General features: G+C 36.3%; 2 protein-coding genes across 7 annotated transcripts in view; one reads left to right on the top strand and one right to left on the bottom strand.

The window, feature by feature from the left end:
- Positions 1-14,388, top strand: part of LOC119077363 (neurabin-1) — a 72,524-nt gene that overhangs the window by 13,505 nt on the left and 44,631 nt on the right. The window lies entirely within an intron of this gene.
- LOC119077400 lies at positions 9,986-12,440 on the bottom strand. The gene is made up of 8 exons (XM_037184607.1): positions 12,125-12,440; positions 11,735-11,818; positions 11,569-11,677; positions 11,283-11,359; positions 11,024-11,212; positions 10,793-10,964; positions 10,402-10,481; positions 9,986-10,304 (listed from the first exon to the last, which is right to left on the bottom strand). Exons 1-8 carry the CDS (start codon positions 12,315-12,317, stop codon positions 10,108-10,110), a joined length of 1,101 nt encoding a protein of 366 aa, XP_037040502.1. The 5' UTR covers positions 12,318-12,440; the 3' UTR covers positions 9,986-10,107.

Genomic DNA, 14,388 nt, shown 5'->3' with positions numbered 1-14,388 from the left:
CATGTCAACATGACCATTATCATCAATTTCAATTCATTAAAATTGAGGTGATAAAGTCCAATGAAACGTTTATTGCTGGAGAAAATGTTGGCGGAGAAAAACCGTTTCTAGTAAATAGACAAACGAGTCTTTAACGATGCCACATGCTCCCTGATTTAGCTGGTAGCAATGTGGCTTCACTGTAGCATTTTGTGTGTCTGAATTGGCACTTTAAAATATAGACAAAGCTCGTCATAAGATGTCACATGACCCTTCGTAGCTTAGAAGTAGGTTTTCGGGAAGAAAAGTCTTGCAAGGTCATTTTGATTGGAAAGTTTTTTCTTGAAGAGTTCGTGTTTTGTAGAGCAGAAGTCTTAACTTTGTTGATTAACTCAACTTGCTAAAGTTCTTCGGATTAAAGTCGCAATTTTTTAAGACCCGGAACCGGTCATGACCTCAAACCTGAACTGAAAATACGTGACGAATTTATCTGCAAACCTGAATATAGCGATCGGCTCAGTTCTGGCTTGAAACCTGACAGATTAACTGAAAATTCGTTCAACCTGAAACTAACCTGACAGGTTTCAGAAAGTCAGGTCAGACACTTTTTTGACCTAGTACGAGCCTAACTTGTTTTATTTTGGCTACCATGGAACCATTTTGCAAAGAAGAGAAGTATGGAAGTGTTTCGCATATGAATCGTTTAATGCATACAGAGGACGCGTCACGCTAGCGAATTGTAAGAAATGTTAAATTTCGTGCGCATTTAGTTCCTTTGAACTGTAAAAACATTTGCATTAACATCGTCAGCCTAATTGAAGACCAGCTGAATCAACGAAACATCATTTTTCTTATAATTTGCTAATGTGACACGTCCCATTTCTGCATTTAACGAATTTATATTGATTGATTACATTACGCATACTATTCTCGCTCGCACTTCACAAAACCAAACCAAACAGAAGAATACAGAGCAGCAGAGCCATAAACATTTACTTTGTCATTTTACTGCAAACAAAACGAGTGTGGCACCTTCCTTGAAATGTTACCACTTAAGTGTAATTGCTATTGTCACACTGACGGTTTGCTCGACCCATAAATTGCAGGTAGGGAAATAAACGAAACGACCGACTGATAAAATGTATACGGAATGTCAGTCGCGGCATTTTTTTTTTCGTTTTATTTCTGTGAACTTGAAAATTTATTTGCTGACTCAACTGCATAACAGCTCAATGTTCTAAGAGCATAAGATCGCCATCAATGCGACACATCACACTTTTAGCACGTTCCGTTCATTCACTAAATTACGTGTTGAATTTCGGACTACATTTCATAGTACAACTTAGCTGATCGATCGAACAGTGTGTGGTATGAATCAGTTGAAACCGATTTTTACTCGTTACGCTGCGGATCATTATCTGTGAATATGTTTTAGTATTTTTCATGTTAAAAATGTTGTTGTTGATTCCAGTTTCAATTTCCGTCCGATCAGCCAAGCTAACACTTAACATACTACACAAACAAAGCGTTGGAAGTCATAAAAATGTAACCTTTAGAACGATATGCTGTGCAGTGCATGCAAAGAATTTTTTTTTTTGTTACTGCAAATCATCAGGAAAGAGTAGCCTCTCGGTGTATAGCCGAAAATTTATTGCCCATAGGTCCATGCATAGAACAGTAAGCATATTGAACAATTAGGTGTGGTGGCGTTTGAAACTGAATCATCGACTCGATAAACTAGAAAATGTCGATGATATAATCAGAGGGTGGCCTGCATTGCAGTCCCTGCAATGACTTTCTCTCTTGCATAATATAGAGCTTGAGTTAAGACCAACACCGACACCGATGAGTTAAGATCAACATGACCCACTGACTCTCTGTCTTCTCCCTATTAGTATCGAAGCAGACATTAGTGACTAGTTCTTCGAATTAACCAGTTGTCCGACTTCTAAGCCATCTCACTTCTTGAAGACATCAATTCCAATCTTAATGCATTTCCAAATAGAGACTGAGACACAGTTTCGTTAACAACGAAACGTGCTATACGTACCACAAACGACAAACGAACAACAATGTCAGAAAACTATAAAGTTCAACAAAAATGCAGCAAACATAATGACGAACTGATACATAGACAATGAACCTTTAGCAGAAAAACTAGTAGAATCGCGCATATCTCATCCGGCTGTGGTGCATAACACATTTGTTTGTGCGAATGGCACAATAACAGTTCAAACGAGTTATGACTTTTCTTGCCATTGAGAACGTACTCACATCCAAACACAAGCAATGAAACGGAATGAAATTCGTCGACTGGCGATTGTGATACCAACGACGAGTAAACTGGCATTTTGTGCAATAATTGAAACTGGAAATGCGAAGAGATTCAGAATCAGGTTCAGGCTATTTAAGAAGTATCACAATGACAACATAGGAACATTAACCATATAGCGTCGAGTAGCATTTGTTTGTTGAAATAGAATGCACGGAAAAAAGCAGAACGAATGAAACAAACGTTATTCGGCTGTAATGGTAACGAAGAAATGCAACTGTTCGATGAACTTGTGTTGTTCAGCAACTCAATGAAGACGATTTTATAATTTTCAATTCTTTTATTCGTTGGAGCAATTAAATTCCACTGATCGGTAAACGATCGATGTTTAATATTAGCGCGTAGGTGTAGAAGCTGTGGTTCACAGGTCGCAGTGGGTCACGGGTCTGCTTATGATGATTGAGACGTTGTTGTTTCTAAGTATACCATTAATCATAAATGAATAGTTAAATGCAGTAAGGGGACGTGTCCAATTAACGAATTATAAGAAAAATGAAATTTCGTTTTGAATAGTCAGACTCTCCCAAACGGATGACTTAACGAATGAAATTTCATTTTTCCTATGATTCATGAATGTGACACGTCATCTTTCTGGCTTTAGTTCTGCGTTCAAATAGTTGTTGTTGACTATCGGTTGATTATTGCTAATTGCTACCGCTATAGACGGATAATCAACGATTTCAATGAGTGCCAGTGATTGTTTCAATGGAAAAACTTGGAAACTGAGAGACTTTTCTCAAATCTCTGGACTGCCTTACAAGTTACTTACTTCGATCTACAAGTGCACTATGGAGATATTGCAGCTTAGGAGCGAGCGGGGCATTTAGATTATTAAGGTGAAAATTGCGTGAAAATCAATTGTCTGCAGCACTTGGTCCTGAAACTTTCGGTAATACGAGTACGACTCGAAATCTCCACTTTTTAAGTCCAAAAATTCATTTTTTTTTTGTTAGAGTAAAAAGTCTCAAATTAGGTCACCAGATTTAGTTGTTACAATTGATTATACTACGTCATCCGTTATACAAAAACGAGAAATGTTATAACTATGTGCATGTCAGGCCATCAGACATTCACCTCAAAATCGAATGAATTTTAGTAAATAAATTTTTGAAACATTTTCTTGATGATGAATGTCCGTGGTATCCATACTTCGTGACCGTTCCACTTGCAATTCTAGTTTCTCGACAACACAACGAATTTACAAAATAAAATTCGTTCTTTCAAAGCCACAAAAATCTGAAAACCTCCACTGAAATCCTAAGAAATTAATCACGTTACACGTCCGTAACAGTCAAACATTGTTCGAAAATGTCACGAGAACTGTATAGCGTTCCAGTTCGCTACATTTTTAATAACTTTCTTTCAATATGTTTCCTTAATTGTATTACCATACCTTTAATGGATGGTAAATGTTGCGTTTTAACCTTTAAAATCGCATTAGACACAGTAACATTGACGCTCATTTCGATATAGAAAATAATTTTTTGGCCCAATCAACTGAATAGATTGCTCGTGAGGTCATTAGATGGACTTTTCTTGTTAAATATATCCGACCAGTCTCTGTGCATGTACCAGTTGTCGGAAATCTATTGTTCTTGCTTTCTTATAAAACTGTACAATTGAAAGAACAATAGGTGTCCGTCTACTGGTACATGTCCAGGGACTGGTGACTCACCAGTGGTAAGCCCAATACTTTGTTATTTTTGAAACTATCAAACGACAATGGGGATTGAGAAGTTTGATTTTATCTTACTGAAGCTTAAGTGAGCTTAAGGACGTTACCACCTAAGCTTAAGCTTCATAATTTGAATGGTTGCAGTGTGTATGGTGGCACACTGAATGACTCGTATGACGTATTTAACCCAAATAAGATGAATTTGTGTGCAAAATGTCTTGCCTACATTTAGGCGAGATAACAATTACGCACCTAACTTCATCAGAGAGTATTTGCATACTTCGAGGCGTGGTTCAGACTGTTAGTGAGGTCTCTAAACGAAAAATATTCCTGTCCAGTCCAACCCCTTGCGATTTTCGTACTTTTTTACCAAGGTGCTTTGCGCGTCGATTTACACCACCTAAATCCCCGTCAACATATCACACCATTAACATAGGAAATTCATTGTTTGTACAAATAAAATTAAAACGAAGAAATGAAAAAAGAAGTGAAAAAAAAACGCCTACAAACAATTCATTGCCGTGTTCTGACTGTGACATAATCAGAATCACAATAATTATGGTACACAGGTCGTTAGTCCAACATGTGGATATAACACACATATCGTATAACAAACCTTGGAACGAAGAAGCCATACACACAAAAATTTAATATTAAAACCAACAGATGCGTGAGAACCATATACACTGACTGCTTTGAAAGTAAAACTTTTAAAATTACAAGCGAAAATGTTTTTTTTGTTGAAATGGAAAAGAAGCAAAAAAAAGAATTAAAAAAAAAGTCGCGGCAGTGTTGAACCCGCATTTCATCCAGTCACTATAATAATAACGATAATGAGTAAATGTGAGAACCGCACCTAATTCCATCGTGAAATATTTACAAACAAATGAGCGGTGGTATATAGTGGATGCGAAAACTCATCACCATTGAAGGTGGTTAAAGAACGAAGTTTTTTGTTTGTTTGCATTTTATATTTAATTCATTTAACCTGTTACGGACGGCTGTCATCGGTTATCGATAAGTCTTCAAAAATAAATGACAAGCTAAGGCTAATGCAGCCATAGCAAAGGACATGTTCAGCGAAATGAAGTAGAAGATTTCGCATCAATATCTTGAAAATACTTCGGTCAAATCAATCAAAAAATCAGACAGTAAAATTGCTGTCATCAGATAGAGGTAGGAAGTTCACGTTTAAATAGTTCTGTTTTTGATTGGGAGCATTGTTTGTTTGTATTTGTACTAAATTAGTAGTTTGCATAGCCTTTTTAGTAATGTCAAGCATATCGCAACAAAGTCATTAGATCTATTACTTCACTTGTGATAAGTATTTAGTTTGAAACAATAAGTTTGCTAGAAAATCTAGTACTTCGTTGTTTTTATCATAGATTTATGAGATCTCATATCTTCTTTCAACACTCAAAAGGTCATGAGAAAAATGGTCTTTTCACAATGCAGACGAGAAAATAGTTATTTTCTCCCCTCGGGTGAAACTTCGGAAGCAATTGTTGTGAAAAACGATGGGTTTATCTCGAAAATAAATTTGGAAATTGCATTTTTTCGGATGACTTGACTTGTGCTGAGCTCTGGCGACAACACAATTAAAATTCAATTTCCAACTTGTTTCCCTCGTTGAAACATTAACTATTTGTTGACGCTTTGTTTGATGACAGTTCGGGGTAGAAAATCTCCATTTTCGACCCTTTTAGTTTTGACAGGAGAAATCAGAAATTTTCTCCACTGAATTATTAAATGTTTTGAAAAATTGTGTAACAAATTAACGTTTTTGATGACTGATGTGAAGAAAATTAACCGTAGTATAACCAGAGGGTAGAGGGACACGTATAATCTAGCGGGAAGATTTTTTTGGGCGTTGTTTTCGACTAATTTCACTTCATCCGAACTCATCAAATAATAACTTCTTCTAAAACAAAATGTTTTTTTAATGTCCGCTGCAGCATGTCGTAGAAATTTCTGAAAATTAACTTTCCACGTCGTCAGGTAATTTGTAAGCTGATACCTTCCAAATTTCTCCAGATGGGCCACATGTTCATTATGATTTATCGTACACGTTTAATGGGCTGGTTACTGTGAAAAGCAAGTGGAAAAAGAAATATAAAGTCGGAAACCTTGAACCAATCCGTCACTTCAAATGAGCGTTAACAGCGTTCAAGTATAATGTTGAATTTGTTAATCCGAACGTGCACAAATTACAATTCAAAAATTAACCAAAAAAAAGCTATTTAGAGAACCGGCTTTCGTTTTGCAATCAATCAATTTAAGTCAAATTAGAATTAAATCAACATACAACACACTGCCCGAAAGCCATGTAATTATAAACTCATAAAAACGGTGTAATGTGTATATCCACATAATCTAGGTATATCTGCAGGCCGCGATACATAATGCGCCCATATTATCGGTCAATTTTTCCCCATTCTTTTCGTAATTTTGATAAAAAATCGATTTTTACATCACATTGATTGAGTCCGATATTCGGATATAATTTTCGAATGTTGTACGTTCGGTAGACATGTACTGCAATACAGACAGACTTTCTTCGTTAATTTCTACTTTTAAGCCAATGAAAAAATCATTATCAATCCGACATTCATATCCGTCTATTACAGAGCCGATTTAAAATATTAAAAGTCATTAACCCAGCCATATAATCAACCGCATGAAATGCCTCGGAAAAAAAGCATTTTATTTATTCGACAAAATGTTTTGTGTATAATATCGGATCGGTATAACAACCGGAGTGAATGTCTCTCAAACTTATATGCTGAACACACTGAATAATGTAGCACCCAGCCATTATCGAAATTAGGTCGTGAAGTTAAATTTATGTTTGAAAATTTGGAATTTGATCGAATTTTCGTTTTTAATTTGCATCAATATTGATGAATTGCTAAAAATATATAATTGCAGTTGGAACGAGCATGCGGTCGATCCAATTTCAAATTCGAATCTGTGAATCGTATTTCGGTTTTTGTTTTTCTTCGAAGAAATGGATGACTCTCAGGCCATACTCAGTTTGGTAGCTGATTCACCTAAGTGAAGATTATTCAACACAAAACACTAAGACCGTTATTCTGGAGGTGAGAATCACTTCAGACAACTTAGAAGGAGACAGACGTTTGTGTCGTTGGGGGATTATTGTAAAATTAGAAGAACTACGCCGAATGTTTCCATTTTACCGTACAAAGGAATAGGATCTAGGAATGAGAGGAAAACGAAGCTTCAGCAACTTAAGACATTGCCTCGATTTTTCTCTAGATGTCAGACGCTAATGTGAAAAACAATCTGTTTAGCTTGCTTGCTTGGTGCTCGGCAAAGTTGGTGATGAATTGAAATTACATTTCAATTATGATTCGCTAGAATTGTTCGTGTGCAAATTTATATAGTTCACTTTGAGCATTTATTAGTACCACTACCTCCACGGCCTGATGAGAAATAGGTGTTTATGCCGCCAAGTGATTTTTTCACGACACTGGTGAGAAAATGTTGATTTTCTCCACTCACTCTGCTGAAACTTCGGAAGGCGTTTTAGCGAAAAACGTTGTGTTTTCCTCAGGAAAAAAGTTGGAAAATTAAGTACTAGATGCATAGACTATCACAGTGATAGTATCACTCGAGGCCGTAGGCCGACAATGCACATCGTGTGCCAAAAAAAAGTTTTTTTTTGAACAAGTTTTCCTTACTAGTGCTGGCTTCGTCGCGTATTTCCAACTTCTAATGACACGGATTCGTTGTTGATGTGATGAATGTTCAGAATTCGATGTTAACCAAACATAAGAATGATTGGTTCATCTTTTTGTTTAGCAACTTCAACACAATATAGATGAACTAGTGTGTGGCTTGTGAAAGTTTGAAAACTTTCCTAAGTTGACATCCTATGAGACTGTTGTGAGTATGAAAAGTCGGTCTATTCCATCTGTCAAAGTGACGTTTTAAACGTCAAACGAAAATAGATATACGAATTAGTCACCAAATTCGTTTTAGTCATAATTCTATCAGAGTGAAAATATATTTAAATAAAAATCAATTTCCTTGTGACTACTTCGGATATTTATTTTTATTTGACGTTTAATACGTCATATTGACATCCTATAAGTTGCTACTGAGTACAGACGATGTCTTTATATCTTGTGAGACTCAGACACCAAATTTTCCAATGTTTTCAATTTCTCTCATGATCGAGCCACTTAGATTTTAGCTGCATTAAAGGCATTTCGTGTGCGACATTATAGCTTAACGGGGATGTAGGTGGAACCGAGACTAATCGTCTGCTTCAATTTACTTTCCCTATTTTGTCGTATGTGAGGCCATATTGTCTTTTAAGGACCTTTCAGTCATTTCTAGTTAGCCTGACTGGTGTCTATGCTTTGATTGTAAAAATGTTTTTAATTGGACAGTCCAACCAATTCTCCATTTGCTCAATTACACCAGTCACACCTTCTTAAAGTTTCAATCAAATGTAGCAATCGATTGAATTGACTGTTCGTACGTATACACATCCTAATTAATTTCAAAGTTGATTTAACTTCCACAAACATTTTGTTTATAATTCACCAAAAAAAATGAATTTACGGCTGTTGGTTGAAGGTAAACCAAACACTTTTTCTTGGTTGTCGAAACATGTAAACATTGCAAGCTTGTGTGTTTATTGTTTCTCATAAAATAAAAAAAAATGTCAAGCGAAACCATTATCAAATTGTACGTGACGAAAAGCGTTTAAATTCGCGTGTATTTTTCTCGTCTTCGGAAAACACAAGTGCTGTGGCATTTTAACTGCTTTTGAAGGCATTATAAAGTCAAGAAATTAACAATTGATTTCGGAGTTGTTGTTTTTTTCGTCAAATTTTTTTTCCGTTTCAAGTGACAAATTATCGTTCAATTGCCATCTTATTCGTTTCATTTCATTTATCGAAACACGTATTATATTTTGGACTACCTGTTCGTAATTTGATTGTAATGTGGGCGGGATATTATCTTAGAAATTCAATTTTATTTTTTATTTATTCCATTGATTACATCATCGTGTGTGTGCGAATTTTTATAGCCGAAAGAGTAAAAAAAAAGTTTTGTTTCGAAAATTATTTAATATTTACATTGTATAAGCGCAACATTGTATGCCATTAATTCGATCTGAAGAACAAAACGGACGTCATTTCGGCTGTATAAATTACAAACGAGACTGAAGGTTTTTGATGAACTCGTTTTGTTGGGAGACAAACATATCAGCAGTTTTACTATTGGATCTAGTACTTCATTATAAGTACTTAGTACTAAGTACTTGTAAGTACTAAGTACTTGTAAGTACTAAGTACTTGTAAGTACTAAGTACTTGTAAGTACTAAGTACTTGTAAGTACTAAGTACTTGTAAGTACTAAGTACTTGTAAGTACTAAGTACTTGTAAGTACTAAGTACTTGTAAGTACTAAGTACTTGTAAGTACTAAGTACTTGTAAGTACTAAGTACTTGTAAGTACTAAGTACTTGTAAGTACTAAGTACTTGTAAGTACTAAGTACTTGTAAGTACTAAGTACTTGTAAGTACTAAGTACTTGTAAGTACTAAGTACTTGTAAGTACTAAGTACTTGTAAGTACTAAGTACTTGTAAGTGCTAAGTACTTGTAAGTACTAAGTATTTCTAAGTACTAAGTACTTCAATAGATTTCAAATCTTTTACTTTATTTTGTAGAACCTGCCTTTTACTATATAATGCTACACTAATCAGAGCTTATCCTGCAGTCGTTATCGGTAACAGACAACACTTGTTTGTAATAGGTTCGTCAGGTTCAAATTGACTTTGACTTTCATTAGAGATTGGTTGAAATTTCTCACGGGATTGCTTCAACCAATGAAATCCACCTGCATGTTAGGCAAGATACATAGGCTTTGTGCTACATTGTGTTTCGGTTATGTAGCAAAGGAGAACTGCACTTAGTTTTTGTTTGGATTGTTGAATGTGAATCAGCAAGAAAACTACTCAAGTTGAAACCAGGGAAATTTTGTTTTGTTGCAAAAGGGAAAGTCTTACACATCATCTTCAGCTCAAAACAAAATTTTATTTCGTTGTACGTTACACGTTACGGCGTTACCCATAACCATACACACTAAAAGTATTCATAATACAAATGGTCACTACAACTGGGCATATCGCTTAAATAATTCGTTACACTAAATCCATCTCTGTCCACGCAAAACAGATCGCCATTTAACGTCTGTATCGATTCGTAGTTACCATATCCGTCACAAACGAGCGGCATTTGCATTGACATTGCTTCGAAATGGAGTTGATCTCTTGCGCAATCTGTATAAATCGAAAATAAAGATTTCTCATCTCGTTTATCGTTGGTAAACAAATTCGTTGGGGAGGTAAATTTGGAGAATGATTTCACTGGACTTACTGCAATTCATTTTGGACACCTGATTTGCGTTTGTTGCGTAGGCACCAATTCTTGTACCGTCTCTCCACATACAAGATGCTCTGTTTAAAATAGAAATGGATGATTTAGGCTAAGTGTAGCAGGTGCTAGAGCTGAGCGGGTCGCTTAGAAACTCGAAAAACCCGACCGGAAAATTTATTGATTTTCGGACTTAGAAAATGTTGCTTGAGTCATTCGCAAGGCTTCGAAAAAGGTCGACCCGTTCAGCTCTAGGCAAGCCGTTTTGGCCAAAGTATCTTTTAGTGGCAGAGAAGAATATTTAAGAAAACAAATTTCTATAGTCTGAGAGCGAACGTTCCTATCAAACACTCATGAGACCACTTTATCTTGGCATTCGGGTCTAATTCCTTACATGTTGCTACTTATCGAATATGTGCCGTAACTGCCGTCGAAATCGCATTGAGCTTTAACGATCGACACACTGACTGTTCCGTGCTTTGACAGTTTTTCCCGTAAAACATTCTGTGCATACGCAATGCTTTCACATTGTCGAAGGTATTCCGTTCCCAATTCGGTTGCATTGTCTTGAAAGGAAACATTAGACAACCTACCATTCAGGCAAATAGGACACTAATATGCTTACAACATGGCAACTGGGTCCACAAAGTTTGAGGAACAGCCCTCGTTCCATCGACTATTCGACCGGTCTTCTCTTCGGCACACCAGCAAATACCCGAATCACATTGCAACGGTTCATAGTTACCGTTACGCGTACAGTGCAGTGTCGATATTTTGCCGTCCGATTCCAATTGGTAGCGATGACGACTGCAAGCTAGTTTTTGTGGAATTGACTGTAATCTTGTCGGTTTGAAGTGAAATGAAAAACAAAAAAATTAATCTACCGCAGGTCATGCTATCAGAGTTACTGTGCCAATCCAATCCGAATATCCGTTTTCCGTCATCGCTGTAGCAAAAACATCTAAGACCATAGGAAGAGTTTCAAGTAAATGTCATAAAATCCTTCGAATCGACCAGACCACTTCAAGGAGCCAATTTTCGAGAAGCAAATTTGTTGAAAATTCTCGAAGAATTCATGCGACGGATGGATTTTCATTCAATTTCGAGAATTAACAAAAATTTTGCTTCTCGAAAATGGGCCGTCAAACCCTTCCTATTCTACTAACTAACCGTCCCAGCACCTTGTCACCTCGGCATTGCTTAGCAGCAAAAGTTCCATCATTTTCACATTGTGGCAATTGTTGTAGATGTTGTAAATGATACGTGTAAGAGCATGTGCCTGGGCGAGAAGCAAATTATTCAAGAAAAAAAGGTCAAAGACAAACATTTCAGTTACTTTTATCCAGTATGCATGTTCCATTTAGGCATTGCAGACCAGGTGAACAGGAGACTATTTCGTTGCACCCTTTGACATTCAAATCTGTAGTGACAATAGGAATTTAGTCGCCTATTGCTATGATGTACAACGAAGACCAAAGACAGTGTGCAACACTGTGCTTCATAAAGAGTAATAGAGAGGTCATGCTATCGATCTTGTCACATTTGTGTCTTTGCTTTTGAAAATCTTTCGTCAGCTTTAAGCTTATTTTGTAATCCACTTTTCCAATGGAATCCAAAACAAGTACAAAGCTTTCGAAAACTATCCAAAGCACTCAGACAACGCGATAGGATGGTTTGACTTAATACTAAAGCAACAACGACAGCGAAATACCACACAGCTACTTACCCACTCCTCGTCGGCATCTCGGACAACAACTGATTGTTGTATCAATCTCCAGAAATTTACCATTCGCTGCACAAGCACTTTGATTCAAAGTGGATAAACAGTCGACCAATGTACAATTTCCCTTGGCACAGACAACGGACACAAAAACGGTTGTTAGGGCCACAAGGCAAAGCAACACTTTTTGATGATACATGCTTCAATTGACTAAATTACTGGATTTTCGTTGTAATCAAATAAGGCGATTAAACGATTAATTTGTTCGTTGTGTTTACGGGTGTTGTACACGCATTGGTGTTGGAACACTTCCGACTGATTGTTTGTTTTTTATCAACTTATCGCGATTGATTAGATTGGAAACGGTTTTTACATGAGTAAGACAGTTGTTTAATGCGACATTGATGAAGTTCAATTAGAGGCGCTGTTCCGTTCCATCCAATTTTCCATTGTTTTCAGAAAAGTTTGGAACTTCTTTAGACCGGCAACAGTCCAGTAGCTTTTATGTCCATTGACTTTGTTGTTTGAGTAGGACATTGACAAAGGAATTAATCAATTAATGAAAATCTTCCTTAGTGACTCAAACGATCTCTCTATCCATCTCACTCTCTCTACTTTTATTGTACCTACGTGTGAAAGTCGTAAATTTTACCTAATCATTTCCAAACCAAATTCCCTGATAAAACTGTTTTTCTTTCGACGAAATTTGATAACTTTGTTTTGGTCAAGCTAATTTGTCATTTGATGTAGCAGTGAAACTTACGTTTTGTGAATGGTCATTTATGGCACCTCTGGGACACCTTTAGGGACACACAGCTCTGATACCACACAACTATACCAACAATTTCCATCCATTTCAAATGACGAACAGAGGACTTTTTAAGATTGTGTGCTTGAACTCAGGTTATGGGCCTGAATTTTTGGACTTAATTTTCTTTACTTAGAGAGAAAATTCGTTGTGATGACAAGTTTCTTGATGTCTGTTTTCAATTTTCATATCTCATTTTTCAATAAAATCACCACTCTGCCACTGTCAGTTGATCATATTTTACGATTTTATTGCCAGTTGTTTATTGACAAAATGCTAACTGGTCGACTTTATTCAAATTTTTTTCGATAATATTTTCAAGAAAAAAATAATTTTTTCTCTTCCGAATGTTCTAATTTCCAAAATGAATTCAAATTCAAGACTAGAGGTGTGCGCCGATCTTAAAATAATCGGCGGCGGTGCGCCGACTGGTAAGGGATCGGCGGTGGCGCGCCGAGAGAAATTTATAGTCGGCGGCGGTGCGCCGATCGGCGCGCCGATAAATTTACAAAAAATCTAAATTTTCGAAAATAATGCAAAAACATTTGAAAAAGCGTGCGCAATCCTTTTTACGAACACTGAATTCTTACTATCTTGCGATCTGAAGTATCAACAACTTACTGTGGATTTACATAGCAACGTAAAAGTGACAGATGCAAAAATTTTCTCATACGGCAACTCGAAATTTCATTCATAATTTTAATTTTATGAATGAAATTTCGGGTTGCAGTATTTAAAAAATATTGCATCTGTCACTTTTACGTTGCTATGTAAATCCACGGTTATACAAGGGGAATCAACCGAGACATATCTCACCATTTATATTTTGAATGTACAATCACTGACCTTTTATTTTAAAAACATCTGATTTAATGAATCCACGAATGATTAGTGAGTTTGCGTAAATGACATATAAGCGAGAAGGCTGCAAAGCGCAACCAGTAAAAAACGATCTTTTCAAAAACAAGTATTTACAATAAATAAAAATCATCAACTCTGTTACGCCCCAAAGTCCACAAAATGCAACTAGCGTTTCTCCGTTGAATTGCAATAGAAATCTTTTGTATTTGGTAATCCATGGAGCGTTGTTCGCCAGAAGCTTTTCTCATTAATGAACAAAATTTCTTAATTAATGTACTTGTTTCGGGACCCATGCAACCTAGTGATTCAAAAGCAATAGGTGTAAATAAAAATTTTTCTTTTAAACGTATGTAATGATTATGCTTGAATCTTTCAGCATTATCTGCAATTGATCCAGATTTTTTGGATGATTGATTTATCTAATTAATCTAATGGTTACATCGCACAAAATCCCAACGTCCGGTCTTTTACCGTCATCTCTAGAAATGCCCGGAGGTTGTAACAGATTGAGCATGAGAAAAGATTTTATTAACTTCATCATGTCCTGGAATCCATCGTCCGCTTTTTTGCAAGATAAACCGTGTAAGCCATCCTTCATAAC

This window comes from Bradysia coprophila, unplaced genomic scaffold (assembly GCF_014529535.1).
Source record: "Bradysia coprophila strain Holo2 unplaced genomic scaffold, BU_Bcop_v1 contig_235, whole genome shotgun sequence".
NCBI classification, from domain to species: Eukaryota; Metazoa; Arthropoda; class Insecta; order Diptera; family Sciaridae; genus Bradysia; species Bradysia coprophila.
The sequence above is the reverse complement of the archived record's forward strand: the minus strand, read 5'-3'. Positions and strand labels throughout refer to the sequence as shown.

Excerpts from the sequence above, each read along its gene's own strand:
- LOC119077400 (XM_037184607.1), bottom strand. The coding sequence starts at position 12,317 with ATGTATCATCAAAAAGTGTTGCTTTGCCTTGTGGCCCTAACAACCGTT. Across the intron at positions 11,213-11,282 it reads CTCTGATAGCATGACCTGCG|CTTGCAGTCGTCATCGCTAC; the intron begins GTAGATTAATTT and ends CACAAAAACTAG. Across the intron at positions 10,965-11,023 it reads GTGGACCCAGTTGCCATGTT|ACAATGCAACCGAATTGGGA; the intron begins GTAAGCATATTA and ends TTTCCTTTCAAG.